Source organism: Emydura macquarii, unplaced genomic scaffold, assembly GCF_026122565.2.
Source record: "Emydura macquarii macquarii isolate MOO-44397 ecotype Brisbane River unplaced genomic scaffold, CSIRO-AGI_Emac_v2 contig_2636, whole genome shotgun sequence".
In the NCBI taxonomy this organism is placed as follows: Eukaryota; Metazoa; Chordata; order Testudines; family Chelidae; genus Emydura; species Emydura macquarii.
The window spans coordinates 36,149,434-36,171,079 of record NW_027132773.1 but is presented as its reverse complement, the minus strand read 5'-3'; the positions used below and the strand labels follow the sequence as shown (position 1 = coordinate 36,171,079).

Sequence of the window (21,646 nt, the reverse complement as noted above, 5' to 3'; positions counted from 1 at the left end):
ACTATTGTAATAAGGCTTGTACAAATGCCATGATGATAAATTGCTAAGACAAAACAAAGGCATGCTGACCCAGAGATATAAAACAAACATGGAATATAAGATCAGGACTCCACATCCTGTGAAGAAGTGATTCTTATATATGAGCTGATTAAAAAACACTTCATTTTCCGTTCTTCCTCCATTATCTCCTTCATGCTGTTTTCCTGTTCCCAACAGGAAAACATTGCTGAATCGAATGATACCACCTGTAAAATCCCCTTTTTGGTGGGGAGGTGGGGGATCTATGGTGTACCCTTAGCTCAATGACTTCCTAAGTACCAGTGTTAAGACCTCCTGTATTATGCAGTGGGAAGGAAAACCCTAGAAAAAGCCACAGTGAGACTGTATGGAAAGTGGCAATGTTCTTTTCTGCAAAATAGTCACATATCTGACCAGGGACAGGGGATGGAGCCTCACTCAGGAGATAATACAAAGGTTTTGTAGCTCTAAAAGAGCTGGAGAGTTTGTAAATTAGTTTACGTTCTACTTCATGTGTTTTTGCAAAGAAGAGGGAACATATGGGCCACAAAAAATTACTTTAGAATTATGATAAATATTCTACAAGCACAAAAGTGAAAAAATAGTTAATTTTTTTTATAGAACTAGTTCTGCCTTCTTGTGCTTATGTACTATTTGTATTATCATACGACATGCAGACAATGATTGTGGCTGTAAGACAGGGCTCGACAAACCCCGGGCGCCAGGTCGCCATGGCACCTAGAAATTTAATTCTGGCGCCTAGTATTTCTCCTGGGGGAGCAGCTGCCGCGCTCTGGACAGGGCGCCACTGCATCCATGTGGCAGGGCTGGGAAGGGGGAGCAATGCGGCTGCTCAGCTCCAGCCAGGGCGTCCCACCGCTGGGCCCACCTTGTGGGAGGGGGCGGGGGAAAGGGGCAGGGCTGGGAGGGGAGAGCAGCTGCTGTGCTCTGGTCAGGGCGCCCCGCCTCTGGGCCCACATTGTCTGGCTCCTCAATTTTTGGGTTGGCTTCTAGCTCCAAAGAAAATCTGTCGAGCCCTGCTGTAAGATCACAGCTCCATGGCCACCACAGTGGTGCTCCACATTAGAAGGAGCTCCTCAAGGCATTATGTCTGACAGAAGCACTGGTGAAGCACCTAAGAACATTCAATTTTTCCCCCTCCTATGTGTGTTACTTTTCATTTATCTTCAAACACTGAACTTTGTCAACCATCACACCACTCATTCACCTAGCTTGGTTAGATCTCTGAAGTTCCTCACAGCCCTCTCGGGTCCTGACTAAATTAAATAACTATAATCTGTAAATTTTGTAACCTCATTACTCACCCACACTTTCCAAATCATTAATAAATTACAATATTAAAACAAGACCCAGCCAAGAACATGAGGGTACCCTGCTGTTAACCTTTTGCTATTTTGAAAATTAACCATTTAATCCTATCGGTAGCCTTCTGTCTCAACTGGTTTTTGATCAACAGCAATACTTTCCCTTTCACGCAGTGACCCTTTAGCAATTTCTTGTGAAACACCTTGTCAAAGGCCTTTCAGAAGTCTAAATAAGGCCTTGTCTACACTAGGAAGTTTTGTGGACAAAAGAGCTGTTTAGTCGACAAAATAAAACCACCTAGACGAGATACCTAGAGCCTCTGTCGGCAGAGATAGGGTGACAGTGTCAGTGTAGACACTGTGTTGCCTTAGAAAGGTGGAGGAGCTGTCATACTTGTCAATTTCACATTGGGGTGGGAAGAAGGGGGCACTGGGCTCTGGAAGCTGCTGGGCTCCCAGCTGCAGGTTGCAAGCAGCTGCTGCCTGGCTGTGAGCCCAGGGAACTCCAGGCTTCCAGCCAGACCGTGGGAGGCTGCCGCCAGGTTAGCAGCAGGGTGCAGGAGGCTGCAGCCCCACTGCAAATCCCGGTCGCTGGCAAGCCATGGGCAGCTGCCCGCACTTCGGCTCGCAGCGTGGGCGGCAGCCGCCTGTGGCTTGCCAGCATCCCGGGCTGCCAGCGGGGCTGCAGTCACCCGCACCTGGGGTCGCTGCCGGGCCGCCGCGGTGCCGCCCGGCTGCAAGCCCAGGGGAGGGTGGCTGCAGCACAGGAGGCTGCCACCCGGATGCAACCTGGGTGCAGGAGGCTGCAGCCCTGGCAAGCTGGTACCAGGCAAGCCACAGGGGGCTGCAGCCGGCTCATGATCCTGGGAGCAGGGAAGCCCCTGCGCCCCAGCTGGGATGGGGGGGCAGCTCACAGGGAGCCCAGAGCCCAGGAGCCTGTGGGTTCCCCCCACACTGCCCCTTAGGTCAATGGAAGTGGTACTCATGGGGATGCACTCCACTGACCCAAGGATAGCAGTGTGGATGTCAGCCACCACTATGACAAATTTCTGTAGTGTAGACAAAGCCTAATAAAATCAGCCAGCCAGAGCAGACCAAGTGCTGGTCAGAGCAGCCAATGCTATACCTTTCCAAAGAGTTCAGCATGTGCTCCCCACTTGCTCACCCAGGCCAACTAGCAATGCATGTAAAGTGTCCCTGTCCCAGCTCTTGGGGAGGGTAAGTATTACATACACATAGGACCAAACAGGCAAATTCACTATTTGTGTCCTGAAGAGATAAATATAAAATAACACACAGCTTAAGAGTTTAGTAGAGTTAAAAAGGGATTAGACATTAATATGGATAATGAAAACATCAGTTACATATATTTTTAAAACAATGTATAGTTTTAAAACAACAAGGATATAAATTCTTGTGCTTTAGGGAATAAAATAATGGATGGGATTAAAAACAACAAGTTATAACAGGTTATTCCATAGCTGTCCATTCTGGGGTTTAGACCCATAGACTAAGGTCAGAAAGGATCATTATGATCATCCAGTCTGACCACCTGTACAACGCAGGTCACAGAACCTCATCCACTCACTCCTATAATAGACTCCTAACCTATGAGTGAGTTATAGAAGTCTTCAGATCCTGGTTTAAATGCTTCAAGGTACAGAGAATCCACCAGCAAGTGATCCGTGCCTCATGCTGCAGAGGAAGGTGAAAAACCCGCAGGGCCTCTGCCAATCTGCCATAGGGCAAAATACCTTCCCGACCCCAAATATGGCAATGAGCTAAACCTTGAGCATGTGGGCAAGAGTCACCAGGATTCTCTGCAGTAACTCAGAACCCACCCCATCTAACATCCCATCACAGGCCATTGGGCATATTTACTGCTAGTAGTCAAAGATCAGTTAATTGCCAAATTGGGCTTTCCCATCATACCATCCCCTCCATAAACTCATCAAGCTCAGTCTTGTACCAGGTACATTTTTTGCCCCCACTGCTCCCCTTGTAAGGCTGTTCCAGAACTTCACTCCTCTGATGGTTAGAAACCTGCATCTAATTTCAAGTCTAAACTTCCTGATGGCCAGTTTATATCCATTAATTATTGTGTCCTCACTGGTGCTGAACTTAAATAATTTCTCTCCCTCCCTGGTATTTATTCGTCCGATGTATTTATAGAAAGCAATCATATCTCCCCTCAGCCTTCTTTTAGTTAGGCTAAACAAGCCAAGCTCTTTGAGTCTCCCCTTATAAGACAGGTTTCCCATTCCTCGGATCATCCTAGTAGCCCTTCTCTGCACCTGTTCCAGTTCAAGTTCATCTTTCTTAAACATGGGGGACCAGAACTGCACACAGTATTCCAGATGGCGGTCTCACCAGCGCCTTGTATAATAGTACTAACACTTCCCTATTTCTACTGGAAATATCTCATCAGATGCATCCTAGGACCACATTAGCTTTTTTCACAGGCACTTCACATTGGTGGCTCATAGTCATCCTGTGATTAGCCAATACGACCAGGTACTTCTCCTCCTCTGTCACTTCCAACTGATGCGTGCCCAATTTATAACAAAAAATTCTTGTTAATCCCTAAATGCATGACCTTGTACTTTCCACTATTAAATTTCATCCTACTTCTATTACTCCAGTTTACAAGGTCATCCAGATCTTCTTGTATGATATCTGAGTCCTTCTCTGTATTAGCAATACCTCCCAATTCTGTGTCATCCACAAACTTTATTAGCACACTCCCACATTTAGTGCCCAGGTCAGTAATAAAAAGATTAAATGAGATTGGTCCCAAAACCAGTCCCTGAGGAACTCCACTAGTAATCTCCCTCCAGCGTGACATGTTCTTTGGCAGGTTATTTCATAGCTGTACATCCTGGGGATTTTTTACACTCTTATTGGTACGAGCCCCTGGTCTAATTCAATATGGCAATTTCTATGTGCAGATATACATTACAGAGAATTTATTAGTTTCTAGATATCCAGAGAATCATTCTGGGTACACAAACTTGTAAAGAAAATGATCCATTGTATATACATTATGCTATTTTAATTTAAGAATTTTTTTCATCCAATTTCAGCATCACATCTGATTGGGTTGCTGTAGCTAAATAACCACAAAGAAATGTTAGAAGAAACAGAAAATGTTTCAAAAAGGGAGAATTTTTTTTGTTTCCTCCACAGACAGTAAATGCTTTACTTTAGAAATTACATAGAAAATTCTGTTGTCCTATAAAGAGTTATTGTGCCAAATTTTGATATTAAATTCAGTCATTCAAATGTTAAAGACAGATTTTAGACCTGCTTTAAGTAAAAATCTCAATACAACTTCAAATATGCAGTTGCTACTGACATCTTCATAGTAAAATTATATATCTCCTAATACGTCTTTGCACTGCTTTGAAGGGCTGTGGAATACCACAACCTTAATAAAACCCTTCAAAGAGAAAAAAAGAACCCAGATGATTCCTGTTTTTCCTCTGATAAAGTAGGAATATTTTTAAATCATCTCTACCTAACATTTAGGACTTGCTTTTATTAGTATGCTATTTTTTCCTCCCACTGAGTAACGATCTTTAAATCATGACCTGCTAAAATCCTCCATAAAAGGAGACATCTGGTCACAAATTCAATGGTACAGCTGTGAGTTTGAATGAAGTAAAAAACATTATATTGGTGTTCTGTAAATGCTAAAACATAGAAATGGTCAGAAAAGCCTATGGATATATTTAGTATCTAAGGATCCAGCCCTGTCAACACGATAGGGCACAGGAACTAGCAAGCACTTGGAGTGAAATCCTGCCTCTACTGAAGCCAATGGAAGTTTTGCCATTGATTTCAATGGTTCCTGAGTTCCACTGCATGGTAACAAGTGCCTGAGGATGAGACTCATACTACTTAACTAGGGCACACAATTCAAGTTCCCAACACTTAGGAAAAACATATTAATGGATTTTCATAAGCATTAGGGAAAAGATTATAGCTTTTCAACATGAAACTTGAGAACAGTGACACCTATGTGAATATATTTATTATTTACATAGTTATTATTTAGACTTCTGAAAGGCCTTTCACAAGGCCATGCACTTCACTTACACTGGTAAATAAAGATAGTGAGTGAGAGAGACAGAGAGCCTTAAAACAAGGTACAGGGACAAATCCTCAGATAGTATAAAACATTTAAATTAAAAACCTTAGAAAGCTAAGTTAACACAGTCCATTTGACTAATTATTTCATTCAAAATAATCCCACTAAGAACTACACTTTCCCCTAACTACTTGAATTAGTAATTTTGCTAAGACCCTGGTTAAAACAAAGGATGCATTGGCAAGATAATGGGTTTGTACTCTTCATTATTCTAACTTAGAACATTATGGCTGATACTTAAGCACTTTCATCCAATTGTTCTAATAAATAAATAAATAAATAAATAAATAAATATAGACTTTTCATTTGCATAACATCATCTGTTCATTATAAAGACAATCATTATCTAATAATTTTTTGATTACAGAGTATGAAAAGATCAGCAATGACAAATATGCACAATAAACCTGAGGATAATTCTGAATGCTTAATAGTTCAGTCCTCCCACATTCTATTTTTAGAAGATGGAATTTGAATACCATGAAATCCAAGAAGAAATAACAGCTGGTAAGATGTTGTATACAACAGCTATTTCTGAGATCTGAGAGATTAAAAAGACTTTAAAAAGGCCACAGGTTTGCCTAATTTTTTATAGAAACAAAATACATTTAATTCAAAATATGATCTACTGTAAACCCAGTGGAATAACAACTTTCAAAAGTCAACATAATTGCTAAATAACCTTCTCTCTCAGCAAGTATTCCATGCAGTCACAGGTTGATATGAAATTAGCCACTCCAAGTAAGTGTTTGCCCAACATGTAACTCACTATCATAGGACTTCTCTTGTAATTAGACAACTGCATCTAGGTAAGCCTTATGAAAAATCACATAGGGGAACAATGAATTATCCACTGGTGTTGTATCTACACTACATAAGCCCAGGGTTCAAACTCAGGTTCAAGCCTAAACATCCTTTCTGTCTACGCACAAATCATGCTAACCCAGGGCTCGGACCTAGGGTCCCAGGACTTCATGGGGCTGAAGGGTCCAACCTAAATCAAGCTGAGACCCAAGATTCAAGCCCTAATGATCTGCAGTGTAGATGCAGCCCCAGTGGATTTGTGCTCTGGGAGCTCATCAAAAGTATCCCAGGTGCCAACTTTCTTTGTCCTCTGGACAATCAAGTTTTCCCACACTGCACCACAAATAAAGGGCTAGAGCTGCCACATTTTGGGAGGATGCTAGAAAGTCTGAGATATGGGTGGTTAGACTCAGGGCCTCAAGGAATCCATTTTGAGGCACTTGGAAGAGAGAAAGGTGATCAGAAACAGTCAGCATGGATTCACCAAGGGAAAGTCCTGGCTGACCAACCTGACTGCCTTCTATGATGAGATGACTGACTCTGTGGATGTGGGGAAAGCAGTGCACATGATATACCTTGATTTTAGCAAAGCATTACAGTCTCCCACAGTATTCTTATCATCAAGTTAAAGAAATATGGGTTGGATGAATGGACTATAAGGTTGATAGAAAGCTGGTTAGATCATCAGGCTCAGCAGATAGTGATCAACAGCTTGTTTAGTTGGCAGCCGGTAACAACCGGTGTGCTCCAGGGGTCGGTGCTGGGGCTGGTTGTGTTCAACATCTTCATTAATGATCTGGAGGATGGGGCGGATTGCACCCTCAGCAAGTTCGCAGATGACACTAAGCTGGGCGGAGTGGTAGATACACTGGAGGGCATGAATAGGATACAGAGTGACCTAGACAAATTAGAGGATTGGGCTAAAAGAAATCTAATGAGGTTCAACAAAGACAAGTGCAGAGTCCTGCACTTAGGATGAAAGAATCCCATGCATTGTTACAGACTGGGACCGACTAGCTAGGCAGCAGTTCTGCAGAAAAGGACCTGGGGTTTACAGTGAACAAGAAGCTGGATATGAGTCAACAGTGTGCCCTTATTGCCAAGAAGACTAACAGCATATTGGGCTGCATTAGTAGGAGCATTGCCAGCAGATCGAGGGAAGTGATTATTTCCCTCTATTCGGCACTGGTGAGGCCTCATTTGGAGTAGTGTGTCCAGTTTTGGGCCCCCCACTACAGAAGGGATGTGGACAAATTGGAAAAAGAGTCCAGCAGAAGGCAACAAAAATGATTAGGGGGCTGGAGCACATGACTTATGAGGAGAGACTGAGGGAACCAAGCTTGTTTAGTCTGCAGAAGATAAGAGGGGAGATTTGATAGTCTTTAACTACTTGAAAGGGGGTTCCAGGGAGGGTGGAACGAGGCTGTTGTCAGTGGTAGTAGATGACAGAACGAGGAGCAATGGTCTCAAGTTGCAGTGGGGGAGGTCTAGGTTAGATATTAGGAAAAAGTTTTTCACTCGGAGGGTGGTGAAGCACTGGAATGGGTTACCTAGGGAGGTGGTGGAATTTCCATCCTTAGAGGTTTTTAAAGTGTGGCTTGACAAAGCTTTGGCTGGGATGATTTTGTTGGGGTTGGTCCTGCTTTGAGCAGGGGGTTGGACTAGATGACTTCCTGAGGTCCCTTCCAACCCTAATCTTCTATGATTCTGTGATAATGCAGTGTAAATGCAGAAACCCAAGGTTGTGACCCAGGATTCCTAATTTAGGATTACAAGTGTGTGTAGATGCTCAAGCCCTAGATTAACAAACCCAGGGTTTGCTAACTCAAATTCTACTAATCTAGGGCTTACATTGTGGTGTAGACATAACTTTGATCTTTCATTCAGATCAGGAAATACACAATTCTTTAATTTCATCTTCTTTTTGAAAAATATAATATCAAAAACTAAAACTGCACTTATCATCAGAAACTTAAATGCCATTAAAATAAACCAAGAGGACTCACCAAGTTCATTGAGACTCTGGGCAGCTTTTGTTATCTCTCTGCTTCCTCCCTGCAGCTGTCCTTGAAGTCTCTTACTGAGATACAAGATGCGTATTATTCTTCGCAGCAAGTCACAGGCTGCCTGTGTGGAAATCATGGCTTTAGTTGTATATTCAATGTTAGGTACGTACAGTTTTAGGTCCCAATCTTAACTCTTAAGTATATGCTTTTAGTTAAACACAACCAGACAAGCAAGCATTTGCAGAATCGGTGACCTACTGGTTAGATGCACACTGATTAATCCTCTAATTTTTTTCATAAGTACTCTTTGACTTTATACAACATATGCTCAATATTTTAACTATCAGTGCTACTGCACATGATGCTGTTGAGAAGTCTCTGCTTTTATTTGCTATGCAGAAATGAAATATTAAAGCTACATAACAGTTACATCATATTTTATTTATAAAGACAATTTAGCTTTATTTTGTACAATGTCTTTCACAGAAAACTTTACCCGTGTCAGTAAAAAGCAGATATTGGCTTTTGTTCATAGTTTTGTTCATAGTTTAACCAGAAGCAAAACAAAAAACAAATCAAATATTAATATTCATCTCCAGAGATGATAAATCTTAAGGCTGACTTAAACAGTCAACATACTTATTGCCATGTATTCTCTGAATAACTGTAAGAATGCATTTTGGGAAAGAATTTTTAGAATGGTTATTCTCAATCTCAGATTGGAAACAAGGCATTTTGTAATGGGAAAAGTAATTTACTGAAACAATTTACCAAGGGTTGTGGTGGATTCTCCATCACTGACAATTTAAAAATCAAGATTGGATATTTTTCCTAAAGATATGCTCTAGGAATTATTTTGGGGAAGTTTTATGGCTTGTGTTGTACAGGAGGTTAGACTAGATGATCATAATTGTGTCTTCTGGCCTTAGAATCTATAAAAACCTCTGTTCAGCCAAATGTTAATTCAACTTAATTCATAAGCTTGTAAAAGGGTTTTGAGATTGGCTGGAAGGCACTAAGTAAGTATATATTATTCAGGAAACACAATTGCATATGCTTTTACTTTGCCTTTGTTAACACTGATCTAGAAGACAATACTGTTGATTCTGAGGTACTTATAATAGGTTCCTGACTTTTTAATTGACTAGTCTCAGTCAGATCTTGAGCCAAGTTTTCCCTTTCTAGGTAATAAAAAACAGAAGGAGACAGACATTAATAGGTATAGTGGATCCAAGCCACAAGAGCTCTATTTTCAGACAAGTTTTTAAACAAAATGGAGAGACCCAAGAAGGTTTTTCCTGATGGCATGAGATGCAGAGAGAAAGGTTTTCTCACCAACAGTGGTGAGATTGCAGGAAACAGATAGGAGATAGTGCTAAACAAATAAGAGGAGTAAAAAAAAGCATTACAGAAAGTTTTAAAACAAAAGGAGAGCAATTATAAACTAGATCTTGAGGATCCAGCTGAGTTCACCTAGGATTAGGTTGGTGTGATCATGCATGGTACATTGTACACAGAAGAGAGGGAGCAACTTTCCAGGCCTTCTGAAATCCAAAGAAATAGGATTTAGAGACCCAATGCAAGAGAAGACAAAAAAATGGTGTAGATTTCAACAGAAATGGAATACGTGAAAAGGAAAAATCACAATATTGTGGCAGTAGAAACTGTCAGTTTTGTAGACATCAGGAACAAGTATGATAACAAGATTATAAACAATGGAGACAAACAAGTAGTTTGTGGAAATGATGGAAGTTGGAGTTGTTCTGGAATATGTACCTCTTGCCTAACAGGATCTTTTGAGCCATTTAACTTAAGGAAGTCAAGATAAAAGTATTAAATATTTAATAAGTAAACCTAATTTAAAGTAATTATCTGAAAATAATGCAGAGTATATTGTGTTTTGTAAACTGAAGTTTAATTTCTTTAGAAACCACACATGCAAGTACATATACACAGATACACACACCCACACAAATGAATGCATCATGTAGGAGAAAATCCAAAGTATTGCTGGTTAGTCACTCCCCCTCAGGATGTTAGCACAAAGTGAGAAAAGCAAGAATATGCTCAATTTAGACACAACAAGAAGAAAATTAAAGGGATGCCCTGCTGAAGCCAGACGACTGGAAAACACTGTAAACTTCAACTCTTTTGAAACCACATATCCTGAAGAGCAGTGTTGCCAGAGTACTTCCCCACATGACTCCCATTAATGATAATGGAAGTCATGTGGGGATCATACTACTGTAACTTATTAAACGCTTTTAATTAAATTAATCTGCTTCTTTAATTGGAAAAATCTTAATGCACATATATTTCTATCTTTTACAGTCTATGGATTAAATTTCAGCAACAGAAATGAAATAATAGCTTTGTAGAATTTAATGCACTTCAAAAGTGCAGTATGGTGCCAATATTTTGCTTTTTGACTTAACTGAAACTGAACATACAGGGAAAAATTCAGCACAATGTGCACCCTATGATCAGAAAATAACAATCTTTTGATTATGATTTATACTGCATACTAAAGCCTATTTCATTTTTATTAATATGTTATTCATTATCCGCCACCACCCCACCGGCACACAAAAACAGGTATAGCAACTGGTCAACACAATGATTATCAAACTGAAAAAATAAGTCAAGTAAAAGACGCTATATTTAGATATAAAAGAGGAAAAAAAAGTAAAAAGTGTTCTGAAGTAGGCTGAAAATAAACCACCTACAACGATGGTTCTCCTAACTTTCATAAAATACTCTCCCAATTATGATAATTTATGCCAAATTTTAGGTCAGAGAAAAAAAAATTTCAGAATGACAAATATGTAGACATTGCAGATATAATATATAATTTTACAAAAGCAATTTCACACTGATTTATCTTATACCTATTTGACAGAATTTTGTTTTATCCAAGTTAATAACAATTAATATTAAAAAGGTGTTTATTCCTTTTACAGTGATTCATTTGGGAGTTCCACTAGATTATATATTTGGGGATTTCTGTGAAGAAAAATCTTATTTAACGGCTGTGTAGTTCAGTGGTTATTTTTCTAGGGATTAGATTATATTTACATGCTGACATTTAAAGGCAGAACAAGTACCTCACAAATAAAGAGCATCTGAATGAACATGCTCTAATAATATGTAAGATGTTAAGGTCTCTAGATATTTGGATTGACTAGATCAGCTGAAAGCAAAACAAAGATTCTTTCTTCCTGGAACTGCTCATGTACCAACATACTAATAGAAAGGCACTAGCTGCTGCACTTAAGGATAAAAAAAACAATCCAAAAACCTCTTATTTTCTAACCTCTCAAGTTAAAAAAAAAAATTATGAAAGTATTTAACTAAGACCATCCTCAGTAACCAGAGATTTGCCTGTAGCTGTTCCCAGTGCAAAATATATCCCTGTGAGCAATTAGAATGTCTGGCCTTTTGTAAGTGTTCTGTTACGTACCCAGTTTTAGTGTATCCACCACCTTCTTGTCTTTATAACAAATACATTTAGTTTGTGTGTTCTTTACTGGAGAAACAAAGAATATCTATTGGTGAATATTTTGTATTTTACATTACTTAGATCTAAGTATAGAAACTGGTCTAATTTTTGTCTGATTTTCTAAATAAAATGTAAAATTCATATGCTACGCAGTTTATAAATATGAGCTTGATCCAAGGAGTTGTGGAAATGTTCCGTTAGGTAGGTCAATTTCTTTGCAGTTCTCTTTCTAAGCTACAAGTACCTCATTCACATATTTTAACTGTTAACTAATCCCCTTTAGCTTGTGATCTGCAAAGGTAAGACTAAGACCATGCTCTGAAGAGGATTTTATGATGTAAAGAAGGAAACATGCTTTGTGATTCTGCTGAAGGCCCTGGGATTGTGGGGTCAGAGCAAGGCAAAGAGCACAACAGCAACAAAGCAGAGGTTAGACATTTGACAATGATGTCATGAAGGGAGTGTTGATAAAGAGGTCTTAAGGGTTTTAAAGCATAGCATAATCCAGACCTATGCATACTAAGTAATACTTCACTCTGGGAGTAGTCTCATAGAAACCAATGGGACTACTTGCAAAGTAAAGTACTACTTAATACCAGTAATGGTAGTAGAAAAAAGCCCTTAAGCATCATGTGATTTGGCAAAGTAGTTCCGCTGCAATTCCAAAAGGATTGAAACCTCAACTGTGGTGCTGTTTGCATAGCTATAAATCAGATATTTATCAATTTGAAAAACTCAAATGTGCAAATTCATAAAAATATTAGAGATGATGAAAATGTACAGATGGACAGGAAGAAAAAGCAAAGGAGATAACAGCATCCATAACACAAGTGAATCTCTAGCTTTACAGATACATTCCTAGTTCATACACTGAAGCTATTGTAAATGTGCATCAACAGAAACACAATATTTAACAAAAGTTCATTTAACCTTTCAGGGTTTTGTTTTTTCAAACCATAAGCTGCACATGCACATGGCAGCACCACTATCAAAGATCTACTGTACAGTTTTTTCACTATTATAAAAACCCATTATGAGGTGTATAACACCTAGTAAAAAGAGTTTTCTTCCAGTCCCTCTCTCTTCACTGAGATCTATATTCTTTGCAGGTTTCACTTATGTATTAAAGGTGAGGATAGCTGTGAGAGCCACATTTAGTTCAAGTGACTTCACTTTCATCCCAATATTAAAGAAATCATTCCCCAAACAAATTCTTCATTAAATTGCAATTGCATTAAAGGGGAAATAACCTAAGCAGAACAATGCCAAGACAAAGTTTGATATCAAACATATGGAATAGAAGTACAGGAGACCAAACAACCTGTACTCTGCCCTTGTACCTGCACTCACCTTCAGCCCAAATTAATATGAACCATCTGCCCACACAGATAACCTTCAACATTAAAATGAACCACCCACCCCTTTATGCTGTCCTTCAATACATATGAACACTAACATATCTCCATAACAAATCTGATTACTTTTTCTCTGTCTTTACAACTCCTCTAGCACTGAGCTTCAGCATTTAAAAGTGGCAGCAACTGCCAGATGAGAATGGAAGAGGTAAGATTTATATTTTCTATATTACTCCTGAAAACAGGGATGAGGCTGAAGGAAACAATTTTTTTAATTGATTAAATGAATAAGATGGGGTTTAAGAGAACATGAAAGGAAGGCTGGCTCTGTGAGGGGAAATATTATTTCTAGAAAAGTATAGTTGGGTTCACTTGTAGGACAGCAGTCTCTGGGAGAGTTCACTCTTTTCCCCCATTACACTAATCTAATGACTACCAACTTTGGTCTCCTACTTTTCTCAGTAAGGAAAGTGAGTTTTGCCTTGTAAAATGAAGCATTGCCCTTTTAGCCTATAAATGGTTGCACCAATGCATTACAAAGATTTAAATTCACTGAGGAATTGAAGTCTCTACCAAGATGTTTTTCTTCATACGTTAAGTGATTTAACTTTTTTTTTTTTTAAACAGGCTAAGAAATCTGGAAACAAAATGAATGTTTTGAAAAATAATGTTAAAATAAGGTAAATTTATAACGTAATTTACCTGAAGCTTTGCTAGCTGTGCTGTGCGAGACACTATTTTGTTGTATGGATCAACAATTTTGGCTCTGATTCTGTTAAGAAAGAAAATACTTTTTTAGAAATGTAACGTAGTGGAACAATACAGAATTGATAAATACTCTTCATCACATAATGAATGACATACCTGTCAACAGTACTTTGTAGAGCACCAATTCTAGTCTGCATCATTTGAAGGACACCTGTGAAAAGGCAGGCATTTTACATACAGTCAATTAGAGCATAACTAATCTGGCATAAAATTGTAATTTTCCCACTTCCAATACAACATTTTATAAAGTGAAACACTGTATATTTAGAAATAAACTGTACAGATCATAAATCAACAAGTCGGTTATTTAAATGTATTAATCTATTATAGACAATTTAGGGCCAGACCCTGAAGCTTTTTAGTCACAAGCAAGTCCCATGGAAATCAGTAGGATTATTCATGGAATATAGTGTAGTCTCATTTAGTTGAAGGTTCTCATCCACAATTACTCAGTTTGTCTGTATTTTAAAAGTACCTTCGGATTCCTTGCTAATACTAAGCTTTCATAGACAAATCAGCAAGTAAGGCTCTTTCACCTTCGGCTGGCTAGAGGAGACTCTGTCCCATCCCGGCACACAATGGCCTGGCCTCAGTTATTCGCACATTCAACAATTCTTGGCTGTGTCACAGCAATGCAATATACCTGGACATGAAGCTATCCGCACTCAGAAGATTCCAACTACTACAGAACACTGCAGTGCATCTCCTCAGCAACACAGGCTATCACAAACACATCAGACCTGTCCTCTACTCTCTACAACAGGCTTCCCATAGAATAAAGTCAAGTTCAAGGTCTCAATCCTTATCTTGAAGACGCTCGCTGACCTAGGCCAGGGTATCTAAAAGACTCCTAAAGCTCTGGGATGAAGTCCGTGATCACCAACAACACTCCTCTAGCACAACTGAACTCTAAAATAAGAGCAAAGTTTGTCTGTGTGAGAGACAGAACTTTCTCTGGGGTTGGGCCAAGACTGTGGAATGAACTCTTCCAGGAACTAAAAAGAATCACAAACTTCACCACCTTCTCTTCCAAGTGGAAGGTACATTTCTTTGACCTTGCCTTCTCTAACAATACATAGCAACATTTAAAAAAAAAAAAAAAATCACCTTCCAGAACAAGATAATCCACTGCACACACTTCTCTCCCTGGGAGAGGATGACAGCACAAACAACACGTGACAGATGTGTAGTCATGTTGCTTAATACACTACTGTGAAGGTGCTCTGATACTACAGTGATGAGTGCGATGCAAGAATCAGTATAGAATACAGTGCTACTCAATGTGAATACCACCATCTGAACCTTGCTGAGAATCAAATTATAAATTTTTCTAGATATTAAACCATAAAGGGCAGAATAAGTTTACTGATGCTTTAAAGTAACAACAGTTTCAAAAGATAAAAAAAGAAGCCATACCCACTAGCACCGTCACTCAACATATTTTCAGTTCTGAACAAAATCAGCATTTATAGTCTGCTGCACTCCAAGAACACAGTTTGATGCCCAGCACTGCTACTGAGGTAACACAGTTAGAACACAATTGTGGGAGACCAGGTTTTTGATCTTGTCGTGCTTAGCATACAGATTTGCCATGTAACCAGATATGCGTGTTTGAGCAATTGTAAGAGACAAGACACATACAAAGGCAGAACTCACTTGGCACTGGCAAGACTACAGACAACTTGCAAAAATCATTAATTCAGAGAAGCCAATGCATAAGAGGAACTGAAAATCCAATCAAACAAGAACAAAATACTGAAACATAAATGCTTATGTTCAGGCTGCTTTAGTTAAGGATAAGTCAACAATACCACTATGAGCTCCTTTTAAGTTGGCTCAGAAATTACTGGAGAAAGTCCACACAGGGATATATTTTTCCTAACATGTTAGATATCCAATTTAGCTGTTACTTTTAAGAGGGCAAAATAAAAGATTCTTGTTTGCTGTTGTGTAGTTTATACCCTCTTCAAAAAGAGAAAAGATTATAGACTCATTTAGAAGCAGGATGACATTAATCCAAAGTGTTTGATTTTTTTTTAAATATATTTTTGGAGTGTCAGAGAGGACATAAAGGAATAATTCAATGTGAGATTTTAAAACTAACCCACTCTGTACATTTAGCATATTTTATTTGTTTATATTTGGAGTGGGGTTCGACAATTGTACAAGAATTGATGGTATAAAAAAATATTCTTTTCACCAAGTAAATCCACCTTCAAATTTTATATCACCGTTCCCTTCCCCTCTCCTCTAAGAGAACTCGCAGCTTACTTAGTCCTTCAGCACAAATGCCGCTGTGTAAGATTTTAGGAATCAAAATTCTATCACTTAAAGTTTTAGACAGGGAAAACTTAAATGTCAGCAAGTTTGAACAGGGAAAATTTGTATCAATGTTTTAAATGTCAAAATTATTATTTTAAGTTTAGTTTTCTATGTGAAATCTTCGTATGGGGAAACATTTCTGGGGAAATGGAGTCCTGCCAATATTGAAAATAAAGTTTTATTTGCTAAACAGTCTCAGTTCACACCTCTGTCAACCCCAACATTTCTTTCCAGAGACAAAACTAATATGAAGTCCTTGGTTTGCATTCCTGCAGCTCCATCCCATGTGAATCTTCTAAGACGACTTAATCATACACTGCTTCGAAGTATCAGGGACTGGAGCTGGGGACTCAGAATTGGACGGGAACGGCTGTGGCTGCAGGGAGGATGATGATGTAGCCTCGAGCTCAGATTTTGGCACACAGGACTTATCTGCAAATGTATTTTCATTGTATGCAGGGTTACGCATACAAACCTTTATGCACTGAAAATAAGTTAGCAGAGTTTTATATACACAAAACTTTATGAAGTACAATTGACTCACATTAAGACTTAATGAATAAATAATGTCAAGATTTATTTATGCAATGCTGCAATGGTCTGATTAGTTTGTAGGTACACCACTGCCCTTTGCAGGATAAAGTCAGAATTGCTTAACTTTGTTTCATACATATTATTAACAGCTGAAAGAGGTTTTCCTTTACCTCAGCTAACAAGGACCTGTGCTTCTGAAACAGGAAGATGCAAACTCTAATCCCCCATATTCCAACAAAGCCTGAGTGGCCACATCATGCCATGCAGGGATTCCTGTGAAGTCTTACACAGTCAGGGATAATGTTACAGTACTTTTATGCAACACGTTAGTAAAAGAGTTCTCCAGTCTCCCACCAACTTCCTCTACTAACATAAGGAATGGAGACTTGAATTTATTATCAAGAATTTAATCCAATGTGCTTCAAAGTTGCATATACATTCATTGGGCCAAGTGCAAGCTAGAACCCACAACTAAATTTTGCATGGGGAAAGGAGTGGCAGTTTGTGGAGAGTACAGAATTAGGACTGTTTGGAAAGAAAAGGTTATATGCAGAAGTCATGTGGTACCCTGTAAGAAGCCAGTAAGCTTTTCAACATAAGTCATGTTTTGAAGTTTTTCAACACAAAGCTTACTCATTTTATTCCATGTGAAGAATTCTTTTATTAGATAGACCCCAGAAACAACTTTACACACTGAAATATGCTGTTAATATGATTAATATTTAAGAACATGTTTTGGAGAGCTTTTTTTAATATTGCTACATAATATAAAACTTACATAAACTATACATCAAGATTACAATTAAATCTAAGCACAAGGTATGAAAAAAATTAGAGTTAAAAAGATAAAGATGTAGGCCACATTTTTTTTTTTAAATGGGAACCTAAAGTTAGGATTCTCTTTAGGCACTTATATGATTACAGGCATGTCTATACTGCTGCTGCAGCAGGCATCGATGCAGAAGCGGCATCGATTAAGCGGATCTGTGTAGCCCTGCTCAGTCGATGGGAGAACACTCTCCCGTCAACTGAATTAGTCCACCTCCCCGAAAGGCAGAAGGTAGCGTCAACAGGAGATGTCCTCCCATCACTGTAGCATCATGATGACGCCATGCTGTGTAGACGTAAGCACGTCGACATGAGATACATAGCAGTGTAGACCAGGCCTAAGAGTGCTGAGCATCAACAACATCCACTGAGCTCAAGTTTACTAGTTAAAGATGATCTAGATAGTACAGTATAAACTTCCACCACAGATCAGTGTAAATGCCAGTGCTTCTATAATTCAGTGTACTGTAAAGCAGGGATGAACCAAACCAAAACTCTGCAGGATAGAAAAAGGCCATATCTACATTACAGAGTTAAGTCAACTTAAGTTACATCGATGATCATAAGCCACTTTAATTACATCAGCTATACACATTCACACAAAACACTCCTTGTGTCAGTGCTCTGCGTCCACAGTCATTGCTTCTGCAACAGAGTGTTGCATCGTGGGTAGCTATCCCACTGTACAACTCGCCACCCTCTGCCTCTGAGAGCTCTGGGAACAGATCGGAGTGCATCCTGGGGACATGCTCACCATCCCATGATGCAATTCTTTCCATCCCATCATTCCATGGGCTTCCAACTTCGTTTTGCGCCATTTCTTAACAGCCCTTGTAAACTATGCACCCACCATCTCAGCCTGAAAGCATGGATCCTGAACTGCTCACTAGACTGGTGATGAGCATTATGAACAACACAACATGGCTGGTCCTTCATGAGTTGCAAAAGAGTGAATCGGTGTTGCCCGCCCTGCTGCGTGCCATGGAAAGAAATAATTCAAGATTGCTGCTGGCATTCACGGAGCAGCTCCACACAGTGGACAATCAGTACTGGAATCGGGAAACAAGCTCTGAGTGGTAGGATCGCATTGTGATGCAAGTATGGGATGACGAGCAGTGACTGCAGAATTTTCAGATGTGCAAATCCATCTTCCTGGAACTGTGTGCGGAGCTCGCCCCAGCATTGCTGCACAAGGACATCAGAATGAAAACTGCCCTCACCATGGAAAAGTAAGTGGTGATCGCTGTGTGGAAGCTGGCAACTCTAGACTGCTGCTGGTAGTTGCAAATCAGCTTGGAGTTGGAAAGTCCACGTGGGGGTTGCAATGATGCAAGTGTGCAGGGCCATTAATCACCTCCTGCTACGAAGGACTGAGACTCTCAGTAATGTGCAGGATATAATTAATGGTTTTGAGGCAACGGGATTCCCTAACTGCGGCAGAGACACAAATGGAATGCATGTCCAAATTTTGGCCCCAGATCATCTTGCAACAGAGTACATCACCCAAAAGGGCTACTTCTTCATGGTCTTGCAGGCACTGATGGATCACTGGGACCGTTTCACTGACATCACTGTGGTGTTGTTAGAGAAGGTGCATGATGCACGCACCTTTCGGAACACTGGACTGCATAGAAAGCTCCACGCTAGGGCTTTCTTTCCAGACCAGAATGGGATGTGGAAATGCCCATAGTGATTCTTGGAGACCCCACCTGCCCCTTGCTCCTGTGGCTCATGGAACCCTAAAGAGCACCAAGGAGTGCTTCAACAACAGGCTCAGCAGGTGACAAATGACTGTGGAATACACCTTTGGCCAATTAAAAGGTCACTGGCTTTTTGACAGGTTAGATCTCAATGAGGAAAATATTCCGATGGTCATTGCAGCCTGCTGTACTTTGTATAACATTTGCAAAGCAAAGGCGGAAAAGTTTCCCCTGGGTAAAGTGCTGAGGTTGATCAGCTGGCTGCTGATTTTGAGATACCAGGGTAATTAGAGGGGCATAGTGGGTGGCTATTTGAATCAGGGAGGCTTTGAAGGCGTGTTCTGACAAGAATTCCCCATAATGTCTCTTTATGTGATGCATGCAGCCAGGCAATGTTTACTTGCCACCTTGAATGACCCCTGTAGTGCTTGCTTCCTGAGCATTAATTATACTGAGCAAATATTCCTGCCTAAGCCACTCTGTTTGAGTGTTAGCACTGACCAACATGTGTATGACACAAATAAAGACTAATTTTATTTCAAAGACTGAAGTTTAACAGGACAAAACAATTTTTTTTTTTTTGGTTAAACAGGGGATATGGCAATGAGGAACAGTTTCTTGGGGTATGTCTACACTGATGGCGGCAAAGTCACCACCATCAGATTGACTTATCTGAATCGACTGAGCGATCAGTGTAGACCTGCTCAATCGATCAGGAAGTCGACGTACTAAAACCACCTCCTCAAGTGGCGTAGCACTGTGTGTTCCCATCGGCGCAGTGCAGTGAAGACACCATGCAGAACAGAAGTACAGCAAAATCTGCTGCCGAATCGCTGGGTAAGTGTAGACCAAGCCTTGGTTACAGCTCTCAGTATGTAACTCCAGCTTTCACTGTGAAACCAGTCCCCAGGCATGGAGTGCACAGGGTACTGCAAGGGACTGGGAACATGTGAGGCATGTAGTGAGAGAGTTTGGGGAAGGCATGGAACAGAGTTCTGTACTGGCTGCAAGGGAAATTGTGCACAGATGTACTCAGAGTACAGCATAATGAGGACTTGAGCATCTGTCTGACCCTCCAGTAGCTTTATCATCTGCTCCTGCCTTTGTGTCCTTTCCAGGCTATCCAGCCTCAGTCTTTCATTAATTGTCTCCTTCCAGGCTCTTGTTTTGCTATATGCTGTATCTGTTGACTGCAGCACTTCACAAAATATATCCTCCTTACTCCTCCCAGTTCTCCACCTTACCTGATGGCAGTGTGGAGGAGGGGGTGCTCAAGGGCACATCTGCAGAAGCCACAGAAACAATGAACAGAGACGGTATCGTGAGTGCGCTCACAGCCATGAATCACAAAAGTTACACACACCTCTTTCTCACTGTCCCTTGCCTAGTATACAGCTTGGCGCGAGTCCCAAATATAGTGAGTTCACTGAGGCGGGAGGAATTGGCAAGAAGGGACAAAGGGTTAGGGTAGTTTGTGAAAGGGGTTACTACAAGCACCTAGAGAGACTTTTCTGAATATTGGTACCTTTTTCCACAGGCTAGGGTAATCGAACCTGATCTCTCACTCCTGAGGGTAATCCAGGATGCAAGGGTGCATTTCCTGCATGCATGTGTGGCTTCAGACCAGTTCCATATGCTGCTCGCCTGTGTGCCATACTTGTCCCTGCAGAAATAACTGCTATAGAAAACTTTGCCATGCCAACCAGCAGAGGGAGAAACAAGGCAGTTCTTCCAAAGAACCTTCAGCAGAGAATTGCAGAATACCTTCAGGAAAATTTCCTAGAGATCTCTATGGAGAATTCCCAGGACATCCCACTGTACATTAACAAACTTTTCCACCAGACCCCCACTACATAACTGCATAGGCTCTGTTGTTAATTTCTGTCCCTTATTCCTCCTCTACCATATAATAAAGTACATGACAGCTCAATCTCCTCTCACTATGCAGTATCAAAGCAAAATTCATGCTTACTAGAACTTGTGTCCCCTGTTTCATGCATGCAAGAGGCAGAGTGCTGGGACTGGCTAGACCCCTCCAGAGACAAAAAAAGGCTCCTGACTCGCCATGCCACCAGACGACCCTGTAGCGTGCACCACATCGTACTCCAACTCCACTTCCTTGTCTACCATTTGGTCCTCGAGGTTGACTCCGCTGGCCGCTGCCTCCAGTCTTCCCTGATGCATCCACAGGGCTCTTGGCAGTGGAGATGGGGTCGGCTCTGAGGATGTCACGCAGCTCCTTATAGAAACAGCATGTCTTTGGCACCACACCAGAGTGACGGTTCACCTTCCTTGCCTTCTGGTACGCCTGCCTCAGCTCCTTGATCTTAGCACAGC

At 40.4% G+C, this 21,646-nt stretch overlaps 1 protein-coding gene across 1 annotated transcript in view; it reads right to left on the bottom strand.

Annotated features, from left to right (window-relative positions):
* COG5 (component of oligomeric golgi complex 5) overlaps window positions 1–21,646 on the bottom strand; it is a 303,578-nt gene that overhangs the window by 269,480 nt on the left and 12,452 nt on the right. The window contains exons 4-6 of the mRNA XM_067564444.1: window positions 14,022–14,076; window positions 13,860–13,929; window positions 8,304–8,424 (exon numbers count right to left, since the gene is read on the bottom strand). Coding sequence (XP_067420545.1) covers window positions 8,304–8,424; window positions 13,860–13,929; window positions 14,022–14,076 — 246 coding nt within the window. The remainder of the gene's footprint in view (window positions 1–8,303; window positions 8,425–13,859; window positions 13,930–14,021; window positions 14,077–21,646) is intronic.